Source organism: Phytophthora infestans, genomic scaffold (genome assembly GCF_000142945.1).
Source record: "Phytophthora infestans T30-4 supercont1.2 genomic scaffold, whole genome shotgun sequence".
NCBI classification, from domain to species: domain Eukaryota; phylum Oomycota; class Peronosporomycetes; order Peronosporales; family Peronosporaceae; genus Phytophthora; species Phytophthora infestans.
The window spans coordinates 3,355,184-3,379,854 of record NW_003303757.1 but is presented as its reverse complement, the minus strand read 5'-3'; the positions used below and the strand labels follow the sequence as shown (position 1 = coordinate 3,379,854).

Sequence of the window (24,671 nt, the reverse complement as noted above, 5' to 3'; positions counted from 1 at the left end):
TATCTGAGACAGAAGACCTTTCGAAGCAAGTCCCGATATGGAGCTTTGAGGTCCAAGAGACACAAAAGCGTCGTCATGGATGCAGACCCTGAAGGCAATGTCAGGGACGCTTTGTCTATTATCGATACAGGAAATGAGAAGGATCCTAACGTGGAGAATCAGCTGGCTATTACCTATCTTGATGCGCGGTTGGAAGAGCTGGAGTCACGCATATTAGCGTCAGCGAGAGGGGACGAGTCCGATGTCGCACAATCTGGTATTTCATCTGAGCGAAAAAATAGTAAGACCGAAGCACAGAAGAGAAGAGAGGATGCACCTTGGGCCATCACTGAGCTGCCAACACAAGTAATTATTCCTGCATATGCAACGCTTGAGATCTTTCAAGTCAAGAAGTGGCGTGAGATTTTGCAATTGGTAAGCGAAATGTATATCGTTGTCTTAGGAACCACACAGCACACTAACACCGTTACGGTTTTTGGATTAATAGATGAAACTCATGTCCGCACCATGTTTCCGTAGCATCCGTCTTGCGGGTGATGAGAGATCCCTTTATGAAGGATTCTTTCGTGCGCTCCCCCATCATCTCGTCACGAAAGCTCGATTCACGAGTGTTGTTCGACACATTTTTGGAATTCCAGCCGTGTCGACGATTCGCCATCGCAGTAAAACCAAAAAAGCCAAGCAAGGTAAATCACGAGGTGAAGATTACAACACCGAAACCGAGGAAGGCGAAAAGATATTAGCTCGCCTGGCGCTCGACCGTCATCTGGAAAAATTACAGTACTGTTGTGAGCGATCGGCCGACAATGTCCTCGCTCTCAACTGGAGAATTCTACTCATCGCGCTGAGGTATCATTTCTCCTAGCTTGCTGCTCTGACACTTTGTCTCTGACTTACGCCGAATTGGTAGATTGCTACAGGAACCTTTGCTCACAATGCGAGAACAGTTAAACTGGGCCTTTAGTGTATTTGCGTCAAGTGGTTGTCTTGAGCTCAACGACAGAGACACGATCGACGCTGGCGATGTGACTCTGATGTTCGCTCACACGATGAAAAATCCCGCCGCTTCGCACCTTGTCTTAGAGAGGGTAAGTCAATCACTGCCTCACAATATTTCTTCTAATAGTGAAACATGTTTGTAGCTTCAAGCTGCATTTAGTATGCTTCCTTCGCTTCGAGCAACGCCCTATTCAGTATCCTCGGCCAGTCTCTCGTGCTCACGAATCACGTATCGGGCTTTCAAACGACTACTTCAGCTCCCACCGCTACGAACGTTGATGAATCATCGCATGACACCACACACCACCGCAATTGACGAACTCAGTGTTCCTGTTTATCGCGACTTCGTGTACCGTGCCCGACGGCGCGAACACAACAGGAGGGTTCTACGGCGACTCCGGTACTTCAACGAGACGAAGGTGGCACGCTTATATTTCCACAGGTGGGCACAGAATGCCCGAGACCGCCAAGCTGCTCGCTCCACTATGATGTTCGCTTACACTATCGCGACGCGTATCAAGCAGCGAACTGCCTTTGGGGTACTACGTCGTCACGCGTTGGCGAGCATCGCAGCTCTTGAAATTCAACGTGTCTTTCGCGGCATGCGCGGACGAATGAGAGCAGAGGAGATCTGGCGCAAGATACAAGCCGTATTAGCTGTGCAAGGCGCCTATCGGATGCGAGCTCATTTCACAAGCCACGTGCGCAAACTTCGACGCCACAACGTCTTTGCCATTCACATCCAGCGGTTTTATAGAGGTCGATTAGGACGCATTCAAGCTCGTAAAAAGCTGCTGACACATTATTATCGCGAAATGGCGGCTATACAACAGGAACGTGAGGCATTCCGAGCATCTGTGCACGATGAGATGGCACGTCGCCTGCAGCAATTTCTCCGGCATATTGCTGCTGATAAACAACATGCCCAACGAGTTGAAGAAGAAAACGCAAAGCGAGATTTTGAGCTGAATATGTTGCGGCTTTCTGGAGATGCAGCTCAACAAGCGGCCCGACACCGACGCAAGGTGACAGAGAGGTATGATAAGCTGCGCGAGGAGGCTGAATGCAAGGAGGAACGCCGTCGTATCGACGATGTTGAGAAGCAAAAGATTGTGCATCGACGGCGTCAGCGAGAGTGGAAAGCATTCAAATCCGAGAGGGTCGCACGAAAAGAAGCACTGAAGGTGCAGGAGAAGGAGAATTACCAACGCCTAAGGACTCAATGGGAAAACACAATTGCGGAGCAGGTTCACACACGTGAGAAGTTAGTCGAGCAGCTACTACAGCTTGATGACGTTCGAGGAGAATCGGAAAAAATGCACGCACAACTCCATCAACGCGTGAAGGTGCGCTCGAAGCTACTCAAAACAAAATACAAGTCCAGTGGTGTGGTGATGCCGAAGAGGGAGATCATCGAGCGTGCACAACGTGAGATTGTGGCGGAAGAAGCTGAGGAGGAACGACTCAAGGTATCGAATGCCAAACAACTGGCAGCCTTGAACATGCAGCTTACTTCCGTGATGTTTGCGCAGGGGGAGAAAGACTGGCTGACGGCAGAAGCAGACTACTTGAAAACGCTGGATGATGAGCAGGACGAGCGTTTGGTACGATCATCTCGAAGAGCTGTCGCTCTGCTTGCTGGTGATCTTACTACGTAGTACTATGTTTGCATTTGCAGCTTGCTGAAAACACCGAGGAGCGGGCAGCTCGTCAAAAAAGCGCATTGATCATTCAGTGTGCGTTCCGCGGGTTTACATCGCGCAAGTTGCTCCGCGATATGCTGTCCGAGCTGTACATAAAGGAGTTCGACATATTGACCCAAGCACCATGGTATCGCAACAGATTAACAGGGAAGGTCAACATTCAGAAGCCTACTGGTTTAGGCTCGAAGGAACTCGAGTACGATAACTGCTGGGTGATCATGGTTGACAGCGTGCTTGGTGAGTGCCGAGGATGCAGTGTACTGTAAGCAAGGTGTTGTTGGCACTAACGCTTGACGGTATCCTGAATCCTGCTAGATGAACAATTCTTCTACAATCCGTGTCGAATGAAGCAAAGCTGGGCAAAGCCTGATGAGTGTCGATTCTGCGGACCCTGTAGCGGTTTTTCAAGCGCCGTATTTGCTGCTGTCTGGAATTCCCGCGACGACACGTACCTATGTCAAACGTGCTACGAGAACGAGTACGTAGAACGAAGTCAGCAAGGCGATCTCCAGGTTGACGTGTATGTCGTTTACGACGGATCTCGCCCAAATGGGATGTACATGTAGTGGTCACTTTACATTACTTCAAGTACTAGCCTAGCACTTGCTTCCGTCGGAGCTATCTAGATATGACCCTCCATCGTGAGCACGCCGTCTACAGTATGAAAGTGAGACAAGCTCAATGGGCACCGACATCGAACACTTCAACGTACCTATTGAATCCCGCAGCGGACTCCCGACAGTGCTCCCCATAATAGATGTTCCTCTACACAATGTTGCACAGCCACCCTTAGTTAACATCCTCTTGCTCTGCATGTAGTCCACAGCATCCATTATCATCGTCTTACCGTTTCGTGCGATGAGCAGCTACGGCTGCCTGCTTTTTCACCTTACTCGACTCGATAGACGGATGATCCCATTGCGTGATCCGCAGTTCCGGATTGCAATAGTATGCCTTGCCTTTTGAGCGCGACAATCGAGTCTCCCAACCGGGAGGAAGAGGCAAAGCATCTAAGTTAAACGACTCCCTTGCAGCAGATGCTCTACGGGGCTCCGCGTTTTGACGCGACGCTGCGGATGGCCCCTCCTCTCCATAGTACTTCTCTTTGACAGCAGTGAGCCTGTTTTTCAAAGACTCCATAGCTCCGGCGCCGGCCGCACTCACTTCCTGCAGCAGCGATGGGCGGCCACCAGAGTCGCCTATATCGCTACCAGAGAAACGACCCTCGCCATCGCTGTCACCACCGCTGTTGTTACGCCACATCTTTGTGCGAGACATACGCCGCGCAGATTGGCGGAGAAACTGCGCCGTGTCCGCGGATCTCTGAGCAAGTGCCGCTTGCATTGCCGTCGACGCACGACTGGCATCGCCATTGTCATAGCCATCATCAAACTCCTTCTTCGATCCCAACCTTCTGAACACGGAACGACGATCCTTCCGCAAAGATTTCTGACTTGACTGCATAGGGTCGGACCCTACATGCTCACGAAGTTTAACACACTCGCGTTCTACAGCCTCGAGTTTCTTATCCTTTTCACGAATCTGCATACGACACATACAGTTATGGATAGTTAGCACGTGGGTAAGAGCGAGATAATTCAAATGCAGCCAGAGCCGTACCACATCTTGAAATCCGCGGATTTTGACTTGGAAGTTAGCGGTTAGTACCGTTTGGTCAAACTTAAGCTTTTCAACCTCACTCTTCAGCTGTGCCGTCAGTGCACGTTGCTCTTCATTCTCTTTGCGTAAACGATTTGCCTCTTCGTTGAGCTGGCTGATAATACCATCAGCGTCAGCCATCCACATGTGGGCAGTTGATCGCCCACGAGATCGTGTCCCGTTAGTTTCTGCATACAGCTGGCTGTCCGTGGATGAATTGGATAACCGGTCTTTCTTAAGCTCCGCGTTTCGCCGTTGCTCGTCGTGGAGGCGCTCCTGCAACTTGCTGAGTTGGTATTCCATAACAGCCTGCTGCTTCTTCTCCTGGAGAGCCTTCATATACTTCGGTCGCTCGTACTTCATACGCAGGAATGCTTGAATCTTTACAGCCCCCTTCCGTTCATCCTTGAATTGCTTGCTGTATATCGACAACACCAACATAGCGAATTAGCAGAACTTACGCGATATGATATCGCGACAGTAAAATACTCACCGTTTGACTAAGCGACGACCATATTTCTGAATAATAATCGCACTCTTGTTTTTCTTGGCCTCGAGGGCAATGCAACGCCCTTTGTATCCGCGCCAGTGCGCCTGGAGTGTTATCACAGCAGTCTTAAACGACTGGTACCGGTTCATCATGATAACACATCGAGCAACAGACTATTCACACGCGTTGCGCAGACAGTCGATTAGCCATGAACGAAGCGCACGCTGAATGGTGATGAGTGAAACATACCTGCAGTTTGACAATTGCTTGCAACTTGCGAAGGAAACGAAGCCTGCAACAGAATCCCCGCATATAGTGCTGCAAGTGGCGAGCCTGCACATCCAGGCGTTCTGCCTTTTTGTCCTCCATTTGCTCTAGGATGCCGTATCGGAAGTAAATGCGTGAGAGACCAATCTGGTACTGCTCCGGCGACGACAATTCCATCTTTTTCATCAATGCCTCACATCGCTGTTTGACAGGAACATCGGTATTGCGATGCTCCACGTCGAACACCCAGAATTTATCCACCAACTCCTCCAGCAGCAGTCGGTTCGGGTACGCAACACGAGAAATACGAATTGCCTCGATCACACCAGCACAACGTAGTTGCGATACCACCATTGGTTGATCCATTTCGTTTGGACTTTTGTTTTTGTTGGGCTTAATACAGCGGACGTAGTGCACCTTCGTTTGACGAATGCTAGTCATGAGCTCGTTGAGATTGTCCTTGAATTGGGTCCCCACATTCGTCACTGTCAAAGATCCTCCCATAGCTCGGCCGCCACGTCGAGCATTGCTCGTACTTTTCTTCCGTGAGGCAACAGGGCTGCCGATCTTTTCGGTAAAAATCGTCCTGAGGAATTGCTTGGACGAGCCCCGCATCAAATCGGATAGATCAGGAAGAAGTGCGTCTTTATGCTTTTCGAGGAAGCCCAGTGACTCGTATGTAACTGCACCGGCGTAGTGCTTGATTGTAAATTGTGTGCGTGATGTGCGAGGAAACTCTATGACATCTTGCTCGTCCTTGTGAATGGTTGAGAGCTTGGAGACAAAAGACTCATCGTTGCCCTTGGGGCGCATCACCTCGTCGTTCAGCAGCGAAATAATTCCTAGGCGGTCCTCGATCACAGATATCACATCTTGGTTGTCTGCGAAGTCGATGTGACTCCAGAGGATGCCTTCAGCTTCGTATTCAATCTGCACTGTCTTGAAGACATCCTGGGTAAATTTCTGCTGAAGTTTTTCGTTTGCATAGTTAATGCAAAATTGTTCAAAGGAATTGTGTTTGAAGTGCTCAAAGCCGAAAATATCGAGGATGCCCACATGGTAGCGCATTTTCCTATCATTCTCTAGGGACGTGTTGATCATTTCCACTAGCCAGTCGAACACGTTGGAGTAAATTGCCTCCGACAAGGCACCGATACACTCCTCCGCTTGATCTTTCTTCAAAAAAGTAGTTACTTTGTCTCCAGCGACTGCAATCTGGCGCGAACACAGCGCTTTGTCCAGAGCTGCTGCAGAAATACCGAGAAGCTTGGTCGCATTCTTCGCTCCTTGATCGTCCGGCACAAGTCCAGACTCTTCATTATTGTTCTTGGACTGAATTTCCACTTGACCAAGATGCAGCACGCCTGCAAGCACCTCAAAGAGAACCTCTTGCTGTTCCTCCGTGACGCCGATAAGCCCAAGAGCCGTTTTCGTTCGCTCGAAATGTTTATCATCCGACATGCCCTCAATCTTAATGGTCTTATTCGCACCCGTGTACGCATAGCACTCGTTGGCGTCATCCAGGAACCATTTCTCCCTACTGTCACTCGCAGCAAGCAGCTGATAGAAAATGTGGTAGTTCCGTTCCAGTTGTTCGTGCGAAATCACACGAGTCTTTTCCAGCAAGTACGTTCTGCATCTCGCTCCCACCAGGATGCCGGCGTTATCAAATTGCAGCTGAGTAAACTTGCCAAAACGAGAGCTGTTATCGTTTCTCACCGTCTTGGCGTTTCCGAACGACTCGAGCAGCGGATTCACCTCAATAATTCTCTTGATAGTATAGTCGTTAAGACCGCCAGCAATTGAAGCCAGATGATTCATGAGAATCTTGGTGGTCTCCGTCTTACCAGCTCCCGATTCCCCACTCACCAAAATGGACTGGTTCACTTCATACCGCTTCATGTCGTTGTAAGACGCCATGGACGTCGCGTAAACATGTGGCGGCAGTTCTTCACGAGCTTTAGTGAGATACTGAGACTGTGTCTGCTCAGAGTAGAGCTCTGGTAGCCACTGATAAGGGTTCACGGCGATGCAAATGTCGCCTGTGTACGTGTAGGGAAGTTTCTGCAGAAAGCGCGTCTTAACATTGTACAGGATAGCGGCCTCGTGCAGGTAGTTGAGCGCCGTCATGTCCTCGATACCCTCGGGCCCCAAGTTATCGTTCTGGTACGGCAGCGACTCGAGCTGCAAGCTCTTGAGCATGGCCTTGACCTTGGGGTCATTGAAGTCCAACACGCGTTCTTTATCCACAACAGCAGTTGTATCACCGGGCGGAGGGTAAACGCGCAGCATAACTGTCTTCTCGGGCTTCTTGGGGTCTGAGCTCTTGTCCTCGCGAAGGATCTGTGCCGGTAGCCAGACGTACGTGTCGTCGGGCACATAGCACTTGGAGCCCGCGCCCGCCTCCTTCGTTGTCATTTTACCTTGCGCTAGGTATGGAAATTGAATGCACACCACGACGCGGAATGCAGAGTGATGGTCTTCTTCTTAGCAACGAGTGCGGAATCCGCAATTCGAATGCGCGCCTCGAGCCACTTTTCGTTGCCTTGTGCTGCAACTGATTTCCTGGTCCATACAAACTGAAAGATAAACTTCAACTCTCATAGAGTCTCTCCTCCGTCATTTGAGCATAAACAAAACTCTCTTAAATCATAATTGTATCTCTCAGTGACGCGAAACACAGAGCATGGAGGCGGTTGTGCGCGAGCTCCAGAGCGACGGTGGGCGGCCGGATCCATTATTTTACCTTCTTGCTAACAGCTAACGACTTCTGTATCCACTTGCACAACTGTAGCGCAATTGGGCGTGTTCTTGAGTCCAGATTGCAACGTTAGTGCCATCGCCAGCTCCGTTGTTGCGCGCGACTCAGCCTCGCGGGACGTCAGTGGTAACTCTCGCCTCCGCTCCAGCTCCTCCACCAGCTTCACGTTGACTGAGGATCTTGATGAGTCCAGCCAATCAGAGCAATTTGTGGAGCGTCTAGATGGCGCCGTAAAGCGCATTGACCGTGTCATCTCGGAGCATATTGGCGAGCACCATGCCACGCTGTTGGATCAGGTGGGCTCCGTGGATGAGCTGCAGGACCACGTAACATCGGTGCAGAGCTCGGTGGGTCAACTCAAGCAGTCAGTACACTCGCTCCATGCGTTGGTGCGAGAGCAGCACGAGAATCTACGCGATACCATCCAGCGCTACCGCAACGTGGAGCAGTGCGGGGACATTGTAAGGCGTGTTCTGCGCTTCCAGCAGCTCTCAGACCGTGTGCTGGGGTCTGAATTGAACCGCGCTGATGCGACATCGAATAAAGTTTCAGTGGAGAATGGGTGTGGACTCACGGGATATGCGAGACAGAACGAGATGGCGTCAGTGGCGCTCGCGATCCGAGAGATGGAATTGCTGGTACAAGATGAAAACTTCGAAGAGCTGAGTGCTGTACGCGCAAAGCTACCAGCTACGCGCAAGCTTAGTGCGAACTTGAAGCGCGAAGTGCGTGCCGCATTGCGTTCAGGTATCCAGAATTTGAGCCAGGCAGACGTGGGTGACGCTCTCCAGATCCTCCTTTATCTGGGAGATTTAGCCACGACAGCTCAAGCCTCAGTGAATGACGTGATTCGGGAAGTGGAGCGGAAGTGCTCTGCTGCTATCGCGGAGGAGAAGCTTGTACGCTCCGGCAGTTGCGGCTCCAACGGCTTGGACACAAGTAATGGAGCATCAGGTAGCATTGTTCAGAAGTCCGACGTGTGGAAAGCCCTCCAAGATGTTTTCGATGTCATCCGCGTTCATGCTATGCAAGTGTGGAATCTTCAGCGTGTGCTGTTGAAGATGGTGGACCCGACTTCGGGCCAAAAGTATTTAGATCTGGTGCTGGAGCCGGATGAGCCATCTCTTTTTGCTACATTCTGGGAAGTCACTTGTGCTCTTGTACGGGAATTGTTCGCGTCCACACTTGGCTACAGTACAGCAGTCAAATCAGTGCTGATCGCGGAGTATCCGCGTATGCGCGAGCAAGCGACACGAGTTCTGCATGAATTGTTCGCTTCGACGAAGCAAAGTGCAGGTACAGAATTTCTTGCCGACTCCACGGCTGATAGTGAGGGCGACACGATGGACGACTCGGTGAAGCGAGAGTTGACGCCAATTGCGGGGTGCCCGGCCGAGCGCACCCAGCTACTGGACTCCATGGCACCACTTTACGATGCCTTTATCGAGCGAGCGTACCGTCGCATGTCGAACCCAATTCAGCTCATGTTCCCTCAGAGCTCAAACTTCCACGCGTCGCCACCTGGTCGGAGCGATATGCAAACTCTGTCACGCACAATATTCTCCGAGTTGGAGCACGCTGGTCAAGACCCCGTGCTGTTAGATGGTACACTTCAACAAGTGCGGAAGGCAGTTAGCCTCTTCTGTTCAAACGTGAAGCGAATTATGTACCAAGGCAAGGCTGCAGCCTCGACGATGCCGTCTTTCGCACGGACTCCTGCACAGGCTCATAACGTTGGGCTCATGAATGTGCTGAGTTTGCTGGATGATGCAGTTGAAGAGATTGTAAACCGTACTGAAACAGCAGCAGCTCACAATGGCACTCAAACGGGAGCAGCAACCAATGTGCCATCTGCCGCGGATACCGTCGCAACAGGTGTGGTTTCATCAAAAGAAGCTAAAGCTTTGTGCACAAAAATCCTGATTCCGTGTCGTGAGATGATCGGTGACCTGAAATTCGCCTTGCTGGGCTTCTACCTACAAGCCCTCGCTGCACTACTCGAGAATATTTTTGCGAAAATGCACGAGGAATCCTTCGGTGATCAAAGTGCGGCGGCCAGAGTGGCCACGTCAGGCGATGCGCCGCGAAGTAGCGGTGGAGTTCGGCCATCGCAAGGCTTAAGTGGCTCGAAGTATATGCAAGAGTTCTGCAACACTTTTGCAATTATTCTAGATGAGCACCTGCGCCGCCTCCCCGTTGCTGTTTTCGCTACCAAATGCCTGGAAGATTTTGTAGAGCGGCTTATCTCCGTGTTCATTCGACATGCATCGTTGCTACGACCGTTAACTGAAAACGGTAAGCTGCGCCTCGCGGACGACATGGCACAGTTAGAGCTAAGACTGGAGCACATCGTGCCATTGAGAAATGTCGGGGCGGTCTACGAGGAGCTGCGCGCGTTCCGCCACATGATCTTTCTTGGCAACAGTGAGATTCTTCGGGATCCCACAATCGACAGAATCCGTCCGAGTAACGTCTGGCACCACCTCACTTCTCGCGCTCCGCCTGAGCTCCAACTCCCACATCAAATGAAACACTGGACGGCTTCCAAGTATATTGAGTGGCTAGATACGCGTGCAGTGATCGGCCAGCCTTCGTCGCCATCTACGACTCCACCATCTTCCAGTGGCAAGTCATCTGCTTCATCGCCATCTTGGAAGGAGCTCCCCCTTGGCTATCCGTGTTGGAAATTTCGTCGACTTGGCCTGCAAGCTGAAAAGCAGGCCTGGAAAGAAATTACCAAGTGCCTTGATGCGTATTCCCAGCGCGTGAGCGCATCGGCGAATGCCGAGTTGAGTCCGATTTACGACTTGCTGCAAGAGTCTAGTGCCATCCTGTTGGCAGGATACGAGATGATGATTTCTCGGTAATTGAAATCAATAGAACGAGTATCGAGTACGGTTTGATCGGCATTTGTATGGCTTCACAATTCCACAAAGTTGAAAGGCACCTCGTTCTGTTTTTTTATTATTTTAGAGCTTCAATGTTTTTCTCTTTCTTACATCCTCTCACTTTTTTCTTGGACACGTAATTGGCGGGCTTCTCCCACCGTGATTCACCCGTCCGAATGTTGTAATAGAATGCCCGCCTAGCACGCAGATCTTCAAACTGCGGCAGATAACAATAGTTAACACGTTCACAGTTTTCTAACTGCAGCCCAAGAAAACGAACTAACGTTAGCTCACCTCTTTCCAGTAGATCATTTTGTCCTCCACTAGACCACTGCCACTCCATGCCTTGGTGTAGCGCTGCTGTGCACGACGTTCATCAGGTTGCGTCTTGGACGCATGCGATAGTTCTTTCAAATTGCTTTTTGTTAGCAGCGAGTGTGCAAAGCGATAGCCATGGAACTTCACAAGTCGCTGACGAATCTGCTCCAGTTTATCGGTACTGAGCTCTCCTGTGCAGATCTGTTTGGTGACTTGCTCAAATTCTGCTCGAAGCGCCTCGAGTGTCGTTGTCGAATCTTCAAGCACATCTTGGATGTAAACGGATGCCAGTGCGTGGTTTGCGGAGATGCGCCAAGCTTCGTTCAAGGAAGAGCAAGGATCAGATATTAATATGAAACCTGGAGGCTCTTCCAGCTCGTACGATTCGTCTGTGGTGGGTTTTCCCATCTCACTACCACTTCAAAATCAAACGCAGAATGTAAGATCGCTCGTGAATGCAGAAATTCAAATTTATGAGCAGAGCTTGAACGTACGTGCTTGGGACAACTTTGCGTGGGGTGAATGGAGCGCTGTCTGTAGCCTGTTGTTCACTTGTTGGTGTCAGAATTTGATATTCGCGGCTTAGTTTTTGCTGAAGTTGCACTTGTGATGCTGCTATTAGGTCAGCAACAGACAGAGTAATGTCCTCTGCAAATAAGTGTGGCTGGAGCTTCACACGGCGTCGTTGCAGGCATTCCCATGTTTTGGCACCAAGAATGCGCGTTCGGAGCACACGCTGCGTCCAAATGCATGGAAAGATGAGTACTTTGATGGTCGATTTAGTAAGTGAAAGCTAGTATAGGAAGGTGAACGGGAACACGCTGACTTACCTGGGAATAGCCGCACAACGTCAAATATGGTAGCCACCTTGTGTATATCTTGGAAGCGGATGCGTGGAGATGTCAAGTTAAGTTGCTGTTCAGCACACTCATTATCGTAGAATGTCTTTAGCAATGCCAGCAGATTGCGCTCCACGGGATCAGGAACACCGATGAAAAATGTGAAGCACTGATCAATGTGCCGGCAAATATTTGAAGTGCTGAGAGGTACCATCATCCACTTGATCTTCCACCCCCACACCAATGTGTTCCTCCTTTCCAATCTCTTCTTGCATAAGCTCCTCCTCGTCACTTTCATCCTGCGGACGAATAGCTTCTGTCACTGCACGACGAACAAGCTTACATGGCACCGAAAACACATGTGAACTTAAAAACTCACGAGCTTCTTCAATACCGATAGCTACAAACCTCAGCAATGTCGGCTGTACACAAGGAAAAACACGCTGCCAGTAGCTGCGTGATATCCCAACGATTTCGTCCAGTTGCTCGATGCGCAGCTTCCTTCGCGTTTGGTAGTAAGAAAGTTGTGAGTGGAGTAGATCGTAGATTGCAATAGCGCAGCAACTCCGCACGAGAGACGCTCGACCGACGCATAAAGTCGACATGAAGAAAACACTGGAAGTATGCCTTGCGCTGCGGTAACGTGAGACGCAAAGCGTCACTCAACATGACCAGGTCTTCGATCTCCCCAGCAAGCAGGCGGTCGCGATAGGCGTCATTTTTCACGAGCCCACGAGCTGTAAACGCTGCATGTTCGTCAATGTAGGTCGATCCGACAATGAAAGCGGCGCAGACATTCACAGCATTGCAAATTTTTCGAAACCATGGATGCTTGGCAACTCGATCCGTCCAGGCCATGAGCTTTGACACGATCGAAGACCTGCCCACAACAGCCGAATAGTGTCGAATGACTACTATCGATATCTTCACGAGATGCACGACATGCTGCAGTACAAACTTAAGATAGTGCAGAAAGTAACGCAACACCAATGCAAGCAGCAACTTGACATCATACTTCTCCATGGAATTGCAGTAAGTAGTGTGAAGAGACGTTGATCGTGAAGGGTTGCGTAGGCAACAAGATACTGCTAAAATGTGGTTCCAAGTGATATTTGTCATCACACAAAGGACGGCGCTCCAATCTGGACTGCCTCTCAACGACTAGACAGAGGTTCTTCCTTACTTACATCTTCTTCTCCAGGATAATACTGAGCTGGTTGTAGAGCGACTCCTCCTTCTTCTTATCGATCGAGTCCTGCATACGCTGCAGCGTTGCAAACATCTTCGCCTTTGTGGCGTCGTCAAAGCGGTCCAGGTGATCGAAGCACTGTAGCAACGGGTACGCAGACATTTGGTTGACTTTACCGATCTTCACAAACGCTTGCTCCATCACGTCGAGACCCTCGTCCGTGGCCAGAGAGAAATCGCGAATCTGTGACAGGCACCGCGACAGTGTACGGCCATGACTGGACTGAGCAGGATTGAAGCTCGGATTCGCCAGCAGCTTCAGAATCTGGCCCCCAACGTCCTTGGAATCCAAGCTGCTTACGATACTGATGTACTTCGTCAGCATGTCCGGCGTCTTGCGCCACTCCTCGAAAATCTCCTCCTGCACCTTCGAGCGGTCCGCAAAGCTTTCGTCTTCCAAGACAAGACGCAAACCAGTAGCCTGGTCGGTCACAAAAGTCGACTTCTTCAGCAGGTCTAGCGCCAGTTTGTACGACTCCACGGTTGGCGTGACCTTCGGGGTCGTGTTGAGCACTGGATTCTTGCCGCCTGCCACAATCAGCAGCAGCAGGTGACGCTTGAGAGCACGCTCTTGGAACTGTTCTACGTGCGGGCCAGGGTGTGCAGTCTCGCACAGCTTGTTGTATGCAGCCTCGATCTTGGTCGAGTACTTGGCCCACACTGCCTGCAACAATGCCGTAGTTGCCTCCTTAATTGCGGCGTAGTGGTGGCTCAGGTCATCGCGGCTCGGGATTGTCTTGGCCTCTACCAACGTCAGCGCACGCGCGGAAGGGGCGAGCTCATTCGAGAACAAAATCGAGCCATGTAGTTCCACGAATTCAGACGAGATCTCCACGTTCTTGTCGCCCTTGAGCAGTCCTTCGATCACCTTGGCTTTCTCAACATCTGCCACGCTGCGGTAGGCCTGAGACTTGTTAACAGCATCTGGATCAGACAGCGCTTGCTTCGTGAGCCGAGCGACCGACGGGTTCGTCTGCTTGGACTTGCCGAAGAATGACCAACCGCGAGCAAAAGACAGAAAGTCTGGCTCCTCCACGACATCAGGGATAACAAGCTTGGCATCCTTCGACTTCATGAGGAACACACCGCTCTTCAGCGACTTGCCGTCCTTAACAAGAGACCAGTCAATCGGAATCTCCCACGGTCCGTTGTTCTCGACAGGCTTGTCCTCGAAGCCCGTCTGCGAAATCTCCACGATGTACTCGTTCGAAGCAGCGTTGAATTCTGTAGAGTAGGTTACCTCTGGGTGACCAGGGCGGTTTAGCCACGTCTTGGCCAAGTTCTGCAGGTTCAGACCGGAACATTCTTCCATGCACTTGATCCACTCCATACTCGTGGCGTTGCCGAATGCATACTTGGTGTGGTACATGTCAAGAGCCTTGTGGAAGGTGGCGTCGCCTAGTAGCAGCTGCACCATACGGACGAACTCAGGAGCCTTGGAGTAGGTTACGACAGAAACAAGCTCCTGCGTCTGGTTGAAACCCTGCGGTTCGACCGACAGAGACGTCGCAGACTTGTCCTGCGCAAGCGGTCCAATAGCCGGGGTGAACATGTACAGCACCTCGCTCAGACGACTATAGTCCTCGCCGAAAATGGCCGCAGCACGCTTGCGCTCCATGTGCACCGTGACAGCTTCGTTCAGCCAGATCTCAAATGGAGACTGGCCAGTCACCTGGCTGCCGTTGATGTTGTGGTAGTACTCGTGGACCTTCACGTGTTCCATGTACTCGTACGACTTGTCGTCCATACGGCAGCTCGGACACAGGCAAGAGCTGACGATAGTGGTGTTACCGACGTTTTCCATACCGCCATAGTACGAGTTCTCCATCGCAATCTCGCGGTACACGGCACCAGTGTACTTGTAGCCAGTCTTCTTCCACACCTCCAGCAGATCCTTCAGTTCCGCGCGAACAGCAACCAAGCGTGCAGCATCCGAGGCGTTCAGAGGGGTTTTAGTGTGTTCCTCGTTCGGTCCAAGACATAACGGACCTTCCTTGGCCTTAAGCGCCTCGCGTTCGTCCAGCAACTCATAGATACGCTTGCGCTCGTCGTGATGCTCGCAGGCTTCCGGGCCCAGACTCACCATGACCCACAACACAGAGTCGTGTAGCATCTTGACAGCAGCCTTGGCATCAGCCGGTTCAAAGTAGCCCGGGAACGCCAAGATCTCCAGTAGTGTCGAGTCACCATCGGGGAACTCGAGCGTGCGTCGGAACGTCTCGTACGTGCCGACACCAAGGAAGAAGAGATACGGCGCCATGTTCACCTTGTGGTTGTAGTACTTAAGCACATGACGCGAGGAGTCATCCACGCCCAAAACTTCCGATGTGGGGTGGAACACAGGTACACCAGTCTCTGTGTGGTATCCAGGAGCCAAGTCTCCGTTCGTGATGATGTTAGTGTAGCGCTTGTCTGCCACGATGGTGGTGGTGTAGTATGCCTTAGCATCCATCGTGTCGATACACGGCACGATGCGCTGAAATCCGTGCTGCTGGCACTGGGTGATGATGGTCTTGGGGGCGCCCGCAGGCGTGTAATCAAAGTACAAACCCTCCAGGATGTTCTCCGTTGGAGTGGCTACCGACACTGTGCGGATAACGAACTCCTCCCCGGACTGCACGGGCTTATCGAACTTAACAACCAAAAAGTGGTCGTCCTTATCCACCTCGAACTGCAGCGCGCGAGGCTCCGCAAAGCTCTGGGCATGAGACACGAAGTCCTTCTCCGCGCCCAACGGCGCGAACTTGTCGAAACGTTCCACTGATAAGATCTCCAGCTCCTTGGAGTTCAGCTTAAGCTCCGATAGCGCCTGCTCGCCGTTGTGTTTGAGCGTTGTTTGTAGCGTCACTTTGACCTTAGTCTCCGTGACATCAAACAGCATGTCGAAGTGCAGCGGCTTGGTGGCCAGCGGCTGGAAGTCGTGACGCGTGAACCGATACTTTTTAGCAGCGGGTGTACTCATCTCTCCAAAATGCACTGTGTAAGATGCTGCTGGGTTGTTCTCGTTGGCGGATTCCCGAGTCTAACTTCGCTCCTCAAAGATACTTTCGAAAGCGATATCTGCTTGTAGAGGATAATAAAAATCTTTTCTTGATTGACCTGGTTATATCCGCATCGTTCGTCGACACGTTCGGATCTTGCACCAAGCTTGCTCATCACGTTGGTTGTCCTTTTCTAGAAGAGAATGACTTTTTTGCCAGACTGGGAACACTCTACTCATAGCAAATCTTTCCTATCTTCCGATTATCTGTGTATGCACTCATCCGTACTAGGTATAGCGTATAGATACTGTATACCAGTATGCCACCGTTTCCTGAACCACAAAAAAATCTCCCCCTCCAGCAAACGCGTGGCTCCAAACGCACGAAAATGGCACCACGGCCACGCAGCGCACAGAAGCGCCCCCTGGCACTGGAGGGTATCGACAGCGACAGCGCCAGCAACGACTCCGACGGCTCCGTGAGTGACTGGCAGCCAGTGTCGAGCCCGACTTCTGCTGAGGCGGAGGCGGTAACCAGTAGCGCAAGTGAAGAATCGGGTCAGATTTGTGTCCTCGCCTCGTCACCACAAGAGACACAATTTCAGTCGTGGAAGGACTTCGAGGCCTATCTAGCGCTGTACCAAGCGCAGTCACTCCAGGTACATTATTAAGTTATCTGTTGTGTTTGTCTATACCGTCTCATCACGTTTTGTTTGTCTGCTAGATATTTCGAGTGAGAACAAACACTTCAGTGGCTGTGCGGAATGCTAGGATAGATGCTCAGGGCTCCGCGGCGACTAAAATCCCGGCCGAGTGGGATCAGTACGCGAAGACGTACGTGTGTACACACCACGGCACATACCGATCGCAAGCCACAAGCAAGCGGCCGCGTCAGGTGACACGGGCCCAAGGATGCTCAGCACAGGTATGCGATTACTATAGTTTTGGTTTGTAGCGAAATAAACCCAATCTGGCATAATCGGGCTCAGTTGGGATGAATCGTGCATCACCGTGTAAGCTCAGCCACTAACGTGTTTGCTGGCATGACAAACCAAAAGATTTTGATTCCTGTCATCTGCAACAAGAATCACTGGTGTGCGGTTATGATGGATCTGTCGCTTAAAGAAGTTTTTATCTATGATCCAATGAGCTCAAGCTACGGCGTAAAAGTTCGACCTCTCGCTGAGAAGATGGTAGCACTGCTGGCAGATTTCGCTACAAGAAAATACCGAATTCGACCATACACGAGCGAGCTTGGAGTGGAGGTTGATAGCTACAATTGTGGCATGTATATGCTGCTAGCTTTTGAGATATTTGCCGGTGCTGAAAACCTATATCTGCTAAGTCGGAAGGAGCTACAGTATTTGCGCTATCGGTACCTGTGCATGTGCATTTAATGCAAATAGTTTTTCAATAATTTGGTCTTTTGTTAGTGTGTTTGATGCGTTGACTACCTCCAGGTTATTCCCCCTGCACTTTGTCTTAAGAGTTAGATGCTGAATGTCTTGCGGGTTTCAGTTTCAAAGCCAACACACTGACATCCGGTTATACGTATACTCCGAGCACACGTCAACTGATGACACGTCCGGCTCTTCCTGAGTCTGGCATATTCGGGCATGCTAATCGGTTGTATTCTGGTGTAATTGTACTGTCTGTTGTTACCCAGTCTGGCTAAATAACGAGTGCCTTTCTAGAATTGGCTTGCGTCATGTAACCCTAACTTCCACTTAAGTACGACCTACTCGGTACCCTAACATCGCTCATAGAAATAAAAACTATTTTAATAAATACCTCTTAAAAAAAAGAAAGCTGTTCCGTAATGAGTTAATATTTTGCAAGTTATTGTCAAAATGTTTAAGACAATTTAAAAAACAGGTACAGTTCAGTACTGTACCGGTATTGCTGAAAATCTCAAATTTCAAAATCACAACAGGCCTATCACAAGAGGCCGCTGTTCTTGGTCCCGAGATTGCGACGCTCGCACGGCACAGCCCCTTCACTGCTTGTTACCGAGCGCCCATAGGTCGACAATACGTGCGCTTACGTCTCTGTAGTCCAAAGCCCCCAAACAAACGCCTACATCACGTGTCGATAAGTGGAATCCTCCCGTCACTTAAACTAAGAGAAAAATGGTCGGTAGTTTGCAGAATTGTTATAAAAGAAAGACACTTTCAGAGGCAGCCAACTATCTGTCGGCTCTGCTGGCTGCCTGTCGCCTTCACTTCTCGTACGGAGTGATGGTGACTGTGTATGGTGTTAGTCTGATCTGTGATGCTGTATTAAACTAGTACGTGTTAATGTGCTTTGTTGTTGCTGTTATTGTTTTGAGCAGGTGAGGATCAACCACACCCAGCGATTCCCGTTGGGGACACGAGTGTCAAAGTACTTTAACGGGTTTGCGGAGCCCTTTCAGGGCATAGTGGACAAGCACTCGGACGTGACCGACTTTTACCATATTTCTTACGAAGATGGAGACAGTGAAGAGATGACGGAGGATGACGTCGCGACTCACTTCGTCGAATCACCGGGCTCAAAACGATCACCCAAAGTATCCAAGCCACGCAAGACCCTCAAGCTGAAGCCTGCAAAGCCAACTACTCCGCCTATGAAGAGAGCCAATAGTGACAGCAGCATTAACGTCCCGATGCCGACTGCTTCTACAGGGAAAAGTAGGCAAAAACCGAAAGTGCTGAGCCTTAACGCGAATGCACCAGGACTGATGCGCAGCAACAGCTTTACAGGGCCCTCCAGCTCCCATGACGAGGTACAAGAATCGTTAAGCTTGGCCATCCCTGTAAATACTCTAGAAGAAGAAGAAGACGACGAAAATGAGGAGGTGGGAGGAGAAGAAGAGGAAGAGGAGGAAGAAGAGGAAGAAGAAGAAGAAGAAGAAGAAGAAGAAGAGGAAATGATGGCTGACGAAGAAGAGGACGAAGAGGGTACCCCATTTGAAATTAACCAGCTCATTGGTAAGCCTGTGGAAAGAACCGTTACGAAAGAAGGGTGCGGGGTCGACGTTGTGCAAGGCGCCGTGGCGAGCTACTTCCCGGCCACAAAAATGTTTCGCGTGATGTACTTCGACGGCGAGTGTTGTGACCTTTCCTACCACGAAGTATTTAACAGTATTCCGGTAGACTTGCGGCCGGTAGGTATTGGTCAAAAGAGAAAGCGACGAGCGGAAGAAACCCCGCGAAATGGAGAGAAAGTCAGCGCCTCGAGTGCTCCATCAGCGTCGCCAAAGCGGCTAAAAACTCTTGATCTAAACACCAAAGGCCTGCCATCGACAAAGCGGAGTGGCTCGCCGTCATCGCCTGTGAGCTCAGTCGCTCGAGAGAGTGATATGCTGACGGTCGATAACGAGTTCAACATCGTCCGCAAAGTGTTATATGTCATTGTGAGTACAGTGAATAATGCCGTGATGGAAGCGCAGCTTGAGGTTCTATCCTCGGCCGACCTCAAGGTACGTTGCCGGATATTTACCACAAGAATCTGCTCTGCCAATTTTGATCTGCGGTACTTAACCACAGTTGCTTCCCGTTGTGTGCAGGATAAAAAGGCACTGAAAGTGTTTGTGCGAAAGGATGGTCTGACGTCTTTAGCCCAACTCCTTTCCAAGTGGGAAGACGAGGTGGAAACGGAGCAAGGTGTGCTGCTTGTTCTGAAGGTAAGGATTGGGGCTGGTACAGCTGAGTACGAAGCGGTCTCGTGGCTGACTTAAGTTAATTTTTGCAACAGGTTCTTGCGGTGCTGCCTGGCATTACGACAGATGCCATCATCAACAGCAGGATTGGCAAGAAGATCAGGGGTATTGAAAAGCGTGGCACTTATAGGGACGCGAGCATACCTAGTCTTGCTGCATGGGTTATTAAGAAGATAAAAACGGACGTCGGGGGTCAGAAGGGGGCTCACGCACCAAGTAAAAGTGTCGATGGGATGAATGCAAGCGACGCCGGGAACCGTCGACGAGGATCAAGCTCGCCAAGACGAGGCATTCCCAGCCCTCGGGATGACGAAAAACGCGCCGATCGGCTACCAGCTCCCAAACCGGCTGGCTCCCCGCGATCGAGCAAGTCAAAGACCTCGTCTACCTCGAATGGTAGCGGTCCTGCCGCCAAGCGATCTAACTCGGCGAATCACTTGCACAACTTGATGAGTACGACCGTCTTCTTGGTACGGTACGAATATGTTCAGTACTAACTCGAGTTGTTTACTGCAAAATAGACTCGCGCAATGGCAGAGACACTATTACGACTCGCCGCGAGCGGGACATTTTCGGGAATCTGATGACTCCTCAGAACAAGCGAAGGCTAGGTACGTCGCACAATTGGCGAGCGAGGCGTTCGACGGTGGTGCTGGATCAGGTGACCAAGCGAGTGACCACGATTGCCCAGGAAGTTGAGATTATGAAGACGAAGGAAGTCGTGCAAGACGACTGGCAGCCATCGAAGATCAAGTTTGCCGCAGAAGAATCGGTGTGTTCGTTTGAGAAGGAGGTGGAAGTCTCCAAGCTACTCGTCTTTCGTCCAGCAGGATCGACGAAGGCTCCAGAACGCCCACCAGTTAAACGTCACACAGGGCCACTTCGATCGATTCTTCGGGTTAGGTTGCCTCATCGCTCAGCGCAAGAGAACGCTCCGCATCCAAAAGCAGGAGATTCAAGCTCTGCTCCGCCTACGGTCCACGCTACTGGGAGACCTGCCATCGACCCTATTACTGCACCTTCCGAGCGCCCTTCACTGACTAGTGAAGTGTCTGAAGATGGAACAGTTGGGTCGCCGGTGTTTGATACGTCGAAGCTGTCAAAGATTGTGAGCCCAACAGAGAAAAGAAAGCAGGGCTTTTCTCCGCCACCCTGCATCCCAACGTCAGAACAACCACCGCTGGACTTCACCGAAGAAGGTGATGGGGACGAGGATTCGGGCGATGGGGCTGGTAGTGGCGCGAAGGTCGAAGCTCCAGTGGAGAAAACTGAGCGATCTGAACCGGTAGAAGCAGCAGACTCTCCGGTTGTTGCACTGTCTCCTATCGTCTCTGAAGATGGAGTTTCAGAGGAAGACGAGGTTTCATCTTGTGACGCGGGTGCTGGTAAACAGACAGCAGAAATGGCGGCTCCCCCAAGTTTATCCACAGGGTCGAAAGACGGCGATCCTGCTGACATGAAGGCTGCTGCGCAGCAACCAACGACCATCTCGGCTTGACGTAGCTAGTATTTCTGCATTTAATCGTTTCTATATGGAGTCGCCTAATGCAATGTCACCAGCGTTTGACGTGGTTACTGCTTCTCCAGGATAAGACTGAGTTGGTTGTAGAGCGATTCCTCCTCTTTCTTGTCGATCGAGTCTTGCATGCGCTGCAGCGTCGCAAACATCTTTGTCTTTGTGGCGTCGTCAACCCGGTCTAAGTGGTCGAAGCATTGTAGCAATGGGTACGCAGACATTTGATTGACCTTGCCGATCTTCACAAACGCCTGCGCCATCACGTCGAGACCCTCGTCTGTGGCCAGCGAGAAATCGCGGATCTGCGATAGAGACCGAGTCACAGCACGACCATGACCGGACTGAGCAGGGTTGAAACTTGGATCATCGAGCAGGATCCGAATCTGCTTCCCCACATCCCTCGAGTCCAAACTGCTTACGATGCCAATGTACTTCGTCAGCATGTCGGGAGTCTTGCTCCATTCCTTAAAAATCTCTTTTTGCACGTTTGCGCGATCCGCAAAAGCTTCATCTTCTAACACCATGCGAAACCCAGTGGCCTTCTCACTGGCGAACGTCGAGTTTCTTAACAAATCCAGCGCTAAAGTAGATGGCGCAGTAGTTGGGGCTATTGACTGGGTTGTGCTAAGCACGCGAGGCCTAGCTCCCACCTCAATGAGTTGCAACAAGTGGCGCTTCAAAGCACGTTGCTGGAACTGCTCGGGATGGGGCCAGAACGGGCTTCCTGACACAATTTCGAGTATGCAGCCTCGATCTGCTTCGAATACTTAGCCCACACAGCTTGTAGCAGCGCAGTGGTCGCATTTTTAATAGCACAATAGTGATGACTCAACTCATCATGGTTTGGGATTGTCTTGGCTTCTCCCAACGTCAGCGCACGCGCGGAAGGGGCGAGCTCATTCGAGAACAAAATCGAGCCATGTAGTTCCACGAATTCAGACGAGATCTCCACGTTCTTGTCGCCCTTGAGCAGTCCTTCGATCACCTTGGCTTTCTCAAAATCTGCCACGCTGCGGTAGGCCTGGTACTTGTTAACAGCATCTGGATCAGACAGCGCTTGCTTCGTGAGCCGAGCGACCGACGGGTTCGTCTGCTTGGACTTGCCGAAGAATGACCAACCGCGAGCAAAAGACAGAAAGTCTGGCTCCTCCACGACATCAGGGATAACAAGCTTGGCATCCTTCGACTTCATGAGGAGCACACCGCTCTTCAGCGACTTGCCGTCCTTAACAAGAGACCAGTCAATCGGAATCTCCCACGGTCCGTTGTTCTCGACAGGCTTGTCCTCGAAGCCCGTCTGCGAAATCTCCACGATGTACTCGTTCGAAGCAGCGTTGAATTCTGTAGAGTAGGTTACCTCTGGGTGACCAGGGCGGTTTAGCCACGTCTTGGCCAAGTTCTGCAGGTTCAGACCGGAACATTCTTCCATGCACTTGATCCACTCCATACTCGTGGCGTTGCCGAATGCATACTTGGTGTGGTACATGTCAAGAGCCTTGTGGAAGGTGGCGTCGCCTAGTAGCAACTGCACCATACGGACGAACTCAGGAGCCTTGGAGTAGGTTACGACAGAAACAAGCTCCTGCGTCTGGTTGAAACCCTGCGGTTCGACCGACAGAGACGTCGCAGACTTGTCCTGCGCAAGCGGTCCAATAGCCGGGGTGAACATGTACAGCACCTCGCTCAGACGACTATAGTCCTCGCCGAAAATGGCCGCAGCACGCTTGCGCTCCATGTGCACCGTGACAGCTTCGTTCAGCCAGATCTCAAATGGAGACTGGCCAGTCACCTGGCTGCCGTTGATGTTGTGGTAGTACTCGTGGACCTTCACGTGTTCCATGTACTCGTACGACTTGTCGTCCATACGGCAGCTCGGACACAGGCAAGAGCTGACGATAGTGGTGTTACCGACGTTTTCCATACCGCCATAGTACGAGTTCTCCATCGCAATCTCGCGGTACACGGCACCAGTGTACTTGTAGCCAGTCTTCTTCCACACCTTCAGCAGATCCTTCAGTTCCGCGCGAACAGCAACCAAGCGTGCAGCATCCGAGGCGTTCAGAGGGGTTTTAGTGTGTTCCTCGTTCGGTCCAAGACATAACGGACCTTCCTTGGCCTTAAGCGCCTCGCGTTCGTCCAGCAACTCATAGATACGCTTGCGCTCGTCGTGATGCTCGCAGGCTTCCGGGCCCAGACTCACCATGACCCACAACACAGAGTCGTGTAGCATCTTGACAGCAGCCTTGGCATCAGCCGGTTCAAAGTAGCCCGGGAACGCCAAGATCTCCAGTAGTGTCGAGTCACCATCGGGGAACTCGAGCGTGCGTCGGAACGTCTCGTACGTGCCGACACCAAGGAAGAAGAGATACGGCGCCATGTTCACCTTGTGGTTGTAGTACTTAAGCACATGACGCGAGGAGTCATCCACGCCCAAAACTTCCGATGTGGGGTGGAACACAGGTACACCAGTCTCTGTGTGGTATCCAGGAGCCAAGTCTCCGTTCGTGATGATGTTAGTGTAGCGCTTGTCTGCCACGATGGTGGTGGTGTAGTATGCCTTAGCATCCATCGTGTCGATACACGGCACGATGCGCTGAAATCCGTGCTGCTGGCACTGGGTGATGATGGTCTTGGGGGCACCCGCAGGCGTGTAATCAAAGTACAAACCCTCCAGGATGTTCTCCGTTGGAGTGGCTACCGACACTGTGCGGATAACGAACTCCTCCCCGGACTGCACGGGCTTAACGAGCTTAATAATCAAAAAGTGGTCATCCTTATCCACCTCGAACTGCAGCGCGCGAGGCTCCGCAAAGCTCTGCACATGGCCCACAAAGTCCTTCTTTCCACCCAGCGGCGTGAACGTGTCGAACTGCTCCACTGACAAGATCTCCAGCCCTTTCGAGTTCAGCTTGAGCTCCGATAGCGGTTGCCCTCCTAGATGCTTTAGCGTCGTCTGTAGCGTAGCTTTGATCTTTTCTTCAGTCATGTCAAATGTCATATCAAAGTGCAGAGGTTTGGTCTGTAGCGGCTGGAAGTCGTGACGAGTGAAGCGATATCTCTTCTTGGCCTCCACCAACTGTTTGTCCTCCAAAATACCCTCCTCGCCACTACTCTCCACATCTTTGGTTACTTCAGAGGAGAGAAGTCTGGCCCCACCGGTTGCAATTCGATTGTTGAGAGAAATCGAGTTTATCAATGACAAGCTCTTCACGGTATCGCCGTGGCTCAAACGCGATGTTACCGCTGACAAGCAGCGTACCTCCCTCGCTAATCTGTGAGCATGAAATACCCTTGGTAAGAATG

The 24,671-nt window shown here is 51.2% G+C and overlaps 8 protein-coding genes across 8 annotated transcripts; 4 read left to right on the top strand and 4 right to left on the bottom strand.

Moving 5' to 3' along the window:
• Nucleotides 1-551: 551 nt before the first annotated feature.
• Nucleotides 552-3,021, top strand: PITG_01623 (uncharacterized protein; the record flags this gene model as incomplete). The annotated part of the gene is made up of 5 exons (XM_002908206.1): nt 552-698; nt 921-1,088; nt 1,143-2,603; nt 2,678-2,898; nt 3,018-3,021. The coding sequence occupies 5 exons, from the start codon at nt 552-554 to the stop codon at nt 3,019-3,021; spliced, it is 2,001 nt and encodes a 666-aa protein (XP_002908252.1).
• Nucleotides 3,022-3,324: 303 nt separating this feature from the next.
• On the bottom strand, nt 3,325-7,536 carry PITG_01622 (myosin-like protein; the record flags this gene model as incomplete). Its single annotated transcript, XM_002908205.1, has 6 exons — nt 3,325-3,356; nt 3,415-3,467; nt 3,550-4,244; nt 4,323-4,779; nt 4,855-5,024; nt 5,101-7,536. 6 exons carry the CDS (start codon nt 7,534-7,536, stop codon nt 3,325-3,327), a joined length of 3,843 nt encoding a protein of 1,280 aa, XP_002908251.1.
• Nucleotides 7,537-7,804: 268 nt separating this feature from the next.
• PITG_01621 (conserved oligomeric Golgi complex subunit 5, putative) lies at nt 7,805-10,828 on the top strand (the record flags this gene model as incomplete). The annotated part of the gene is made up of 4 exons (XM_002908204.1): nt 7,805-7,838; nt 7,913-8,387; nt 8,466-9,175; nt 9,245-10,828. The coding sequence occupies 4 exons, from the start codon at nt 7,805-7,807 to the stop codon at nt 10,744-10,746; spliced, it is 2,721 nt and encodes a 906-aa protein (XP_002908250.1).
• A 1,483-nt stretch (nt 10,829-12,311) lies between these two features.
• Nucleotides 12,312-12,782, bottom strand: PITG_01620 (uncharacterized protein; the record flags this gene model as incomplete). Its single annotated transcript, XM_002908203.1, has 1 exon — nt 12,312-12,782. The coding sequence occupies one exon, from the start codon at nt 12,780-12,782 to the stop codon at nt 12,312-12,314; it is 471 nt and encodes a 156-aa protein (XP_002908249.1).
• A 325-nt stretch (nt 12,783-13,107) lies between these two features.
• PITG_01619 (metalloprotease family M01, putative) lies at nt 13,108-16,134 on the bottom strand (the record flags this gene model as incomplete). Its single annotated transcript, XM_002908202.1, has 1 exon — nt 13,108-16,134. One exon carries the CDS (start codon nt 16,132-16,134, stop codon nt 13,108-13,110), a length of 3,027 nt encoding a protein of 1,008 aa, XP_002908248.1.
• A 2,503-nt stretch (nt 16,135-18,637) lies between these two features.
• PITG_01618 (uncharacterized protein) lies at nt 18,638-19,410 on the top strand (the record flags this gene model as incomplete). The annotated part of the gene is made up of 5 exons (XM_002908201.1): nt 18,638-18,652; nt 18,743-18,773; nt 18,840-18,946; nt 19,082-19,274; nt 19,355-19,410. 5 exons carry the CDS (start codon nt 18,638-18,640, stop codon nt 19,408-19,410), a joined length of 402 nt encoding a protein of 133 aa, XP_002908247.1.
• Nucleotides 19,411-20,124: 714 nt separating this feature from the next.
• Nucleotides 20,125-21,350, top strand: PITG_01617 (uncharacterized protein; the record flags this gene model as incomplete). The annotated part of the gene is made up of 3 exons (XM_002908200.1): nt 20,125-20,305; nt 20,374-21,084; nt 21,145-21,350. 3 exons carry the CDS (start codon nt 20,302-20,304, stop codon nt 21,348-21,350), a joined length of 921 nt encoding a protein of 306 aa, XP_002908246.1.
• A 74-nt stretch (nt 21,351-21,424) lies between these two features.
• Nucleotides 21,425-24,366, bottom strand: PITG_01616 (metalloprotease family M01, putative; the record flags this gene model as incomplete). The annotated part of the gene is made up of 2 exons (XM_002908199.1): nt 21,425-21,975; nt 22,065-24,366. The coding sequence occupies 2 exons, from the start codon at nt 24,364-24,366 to the stop codon at nt 21,425-21,427; spliced, it is 2,853 nt and encodes a 950-aa protein (XP_002908245.1).
• Nucleotides 24,367-24,671: the final 305 nt, after the last annotated feature.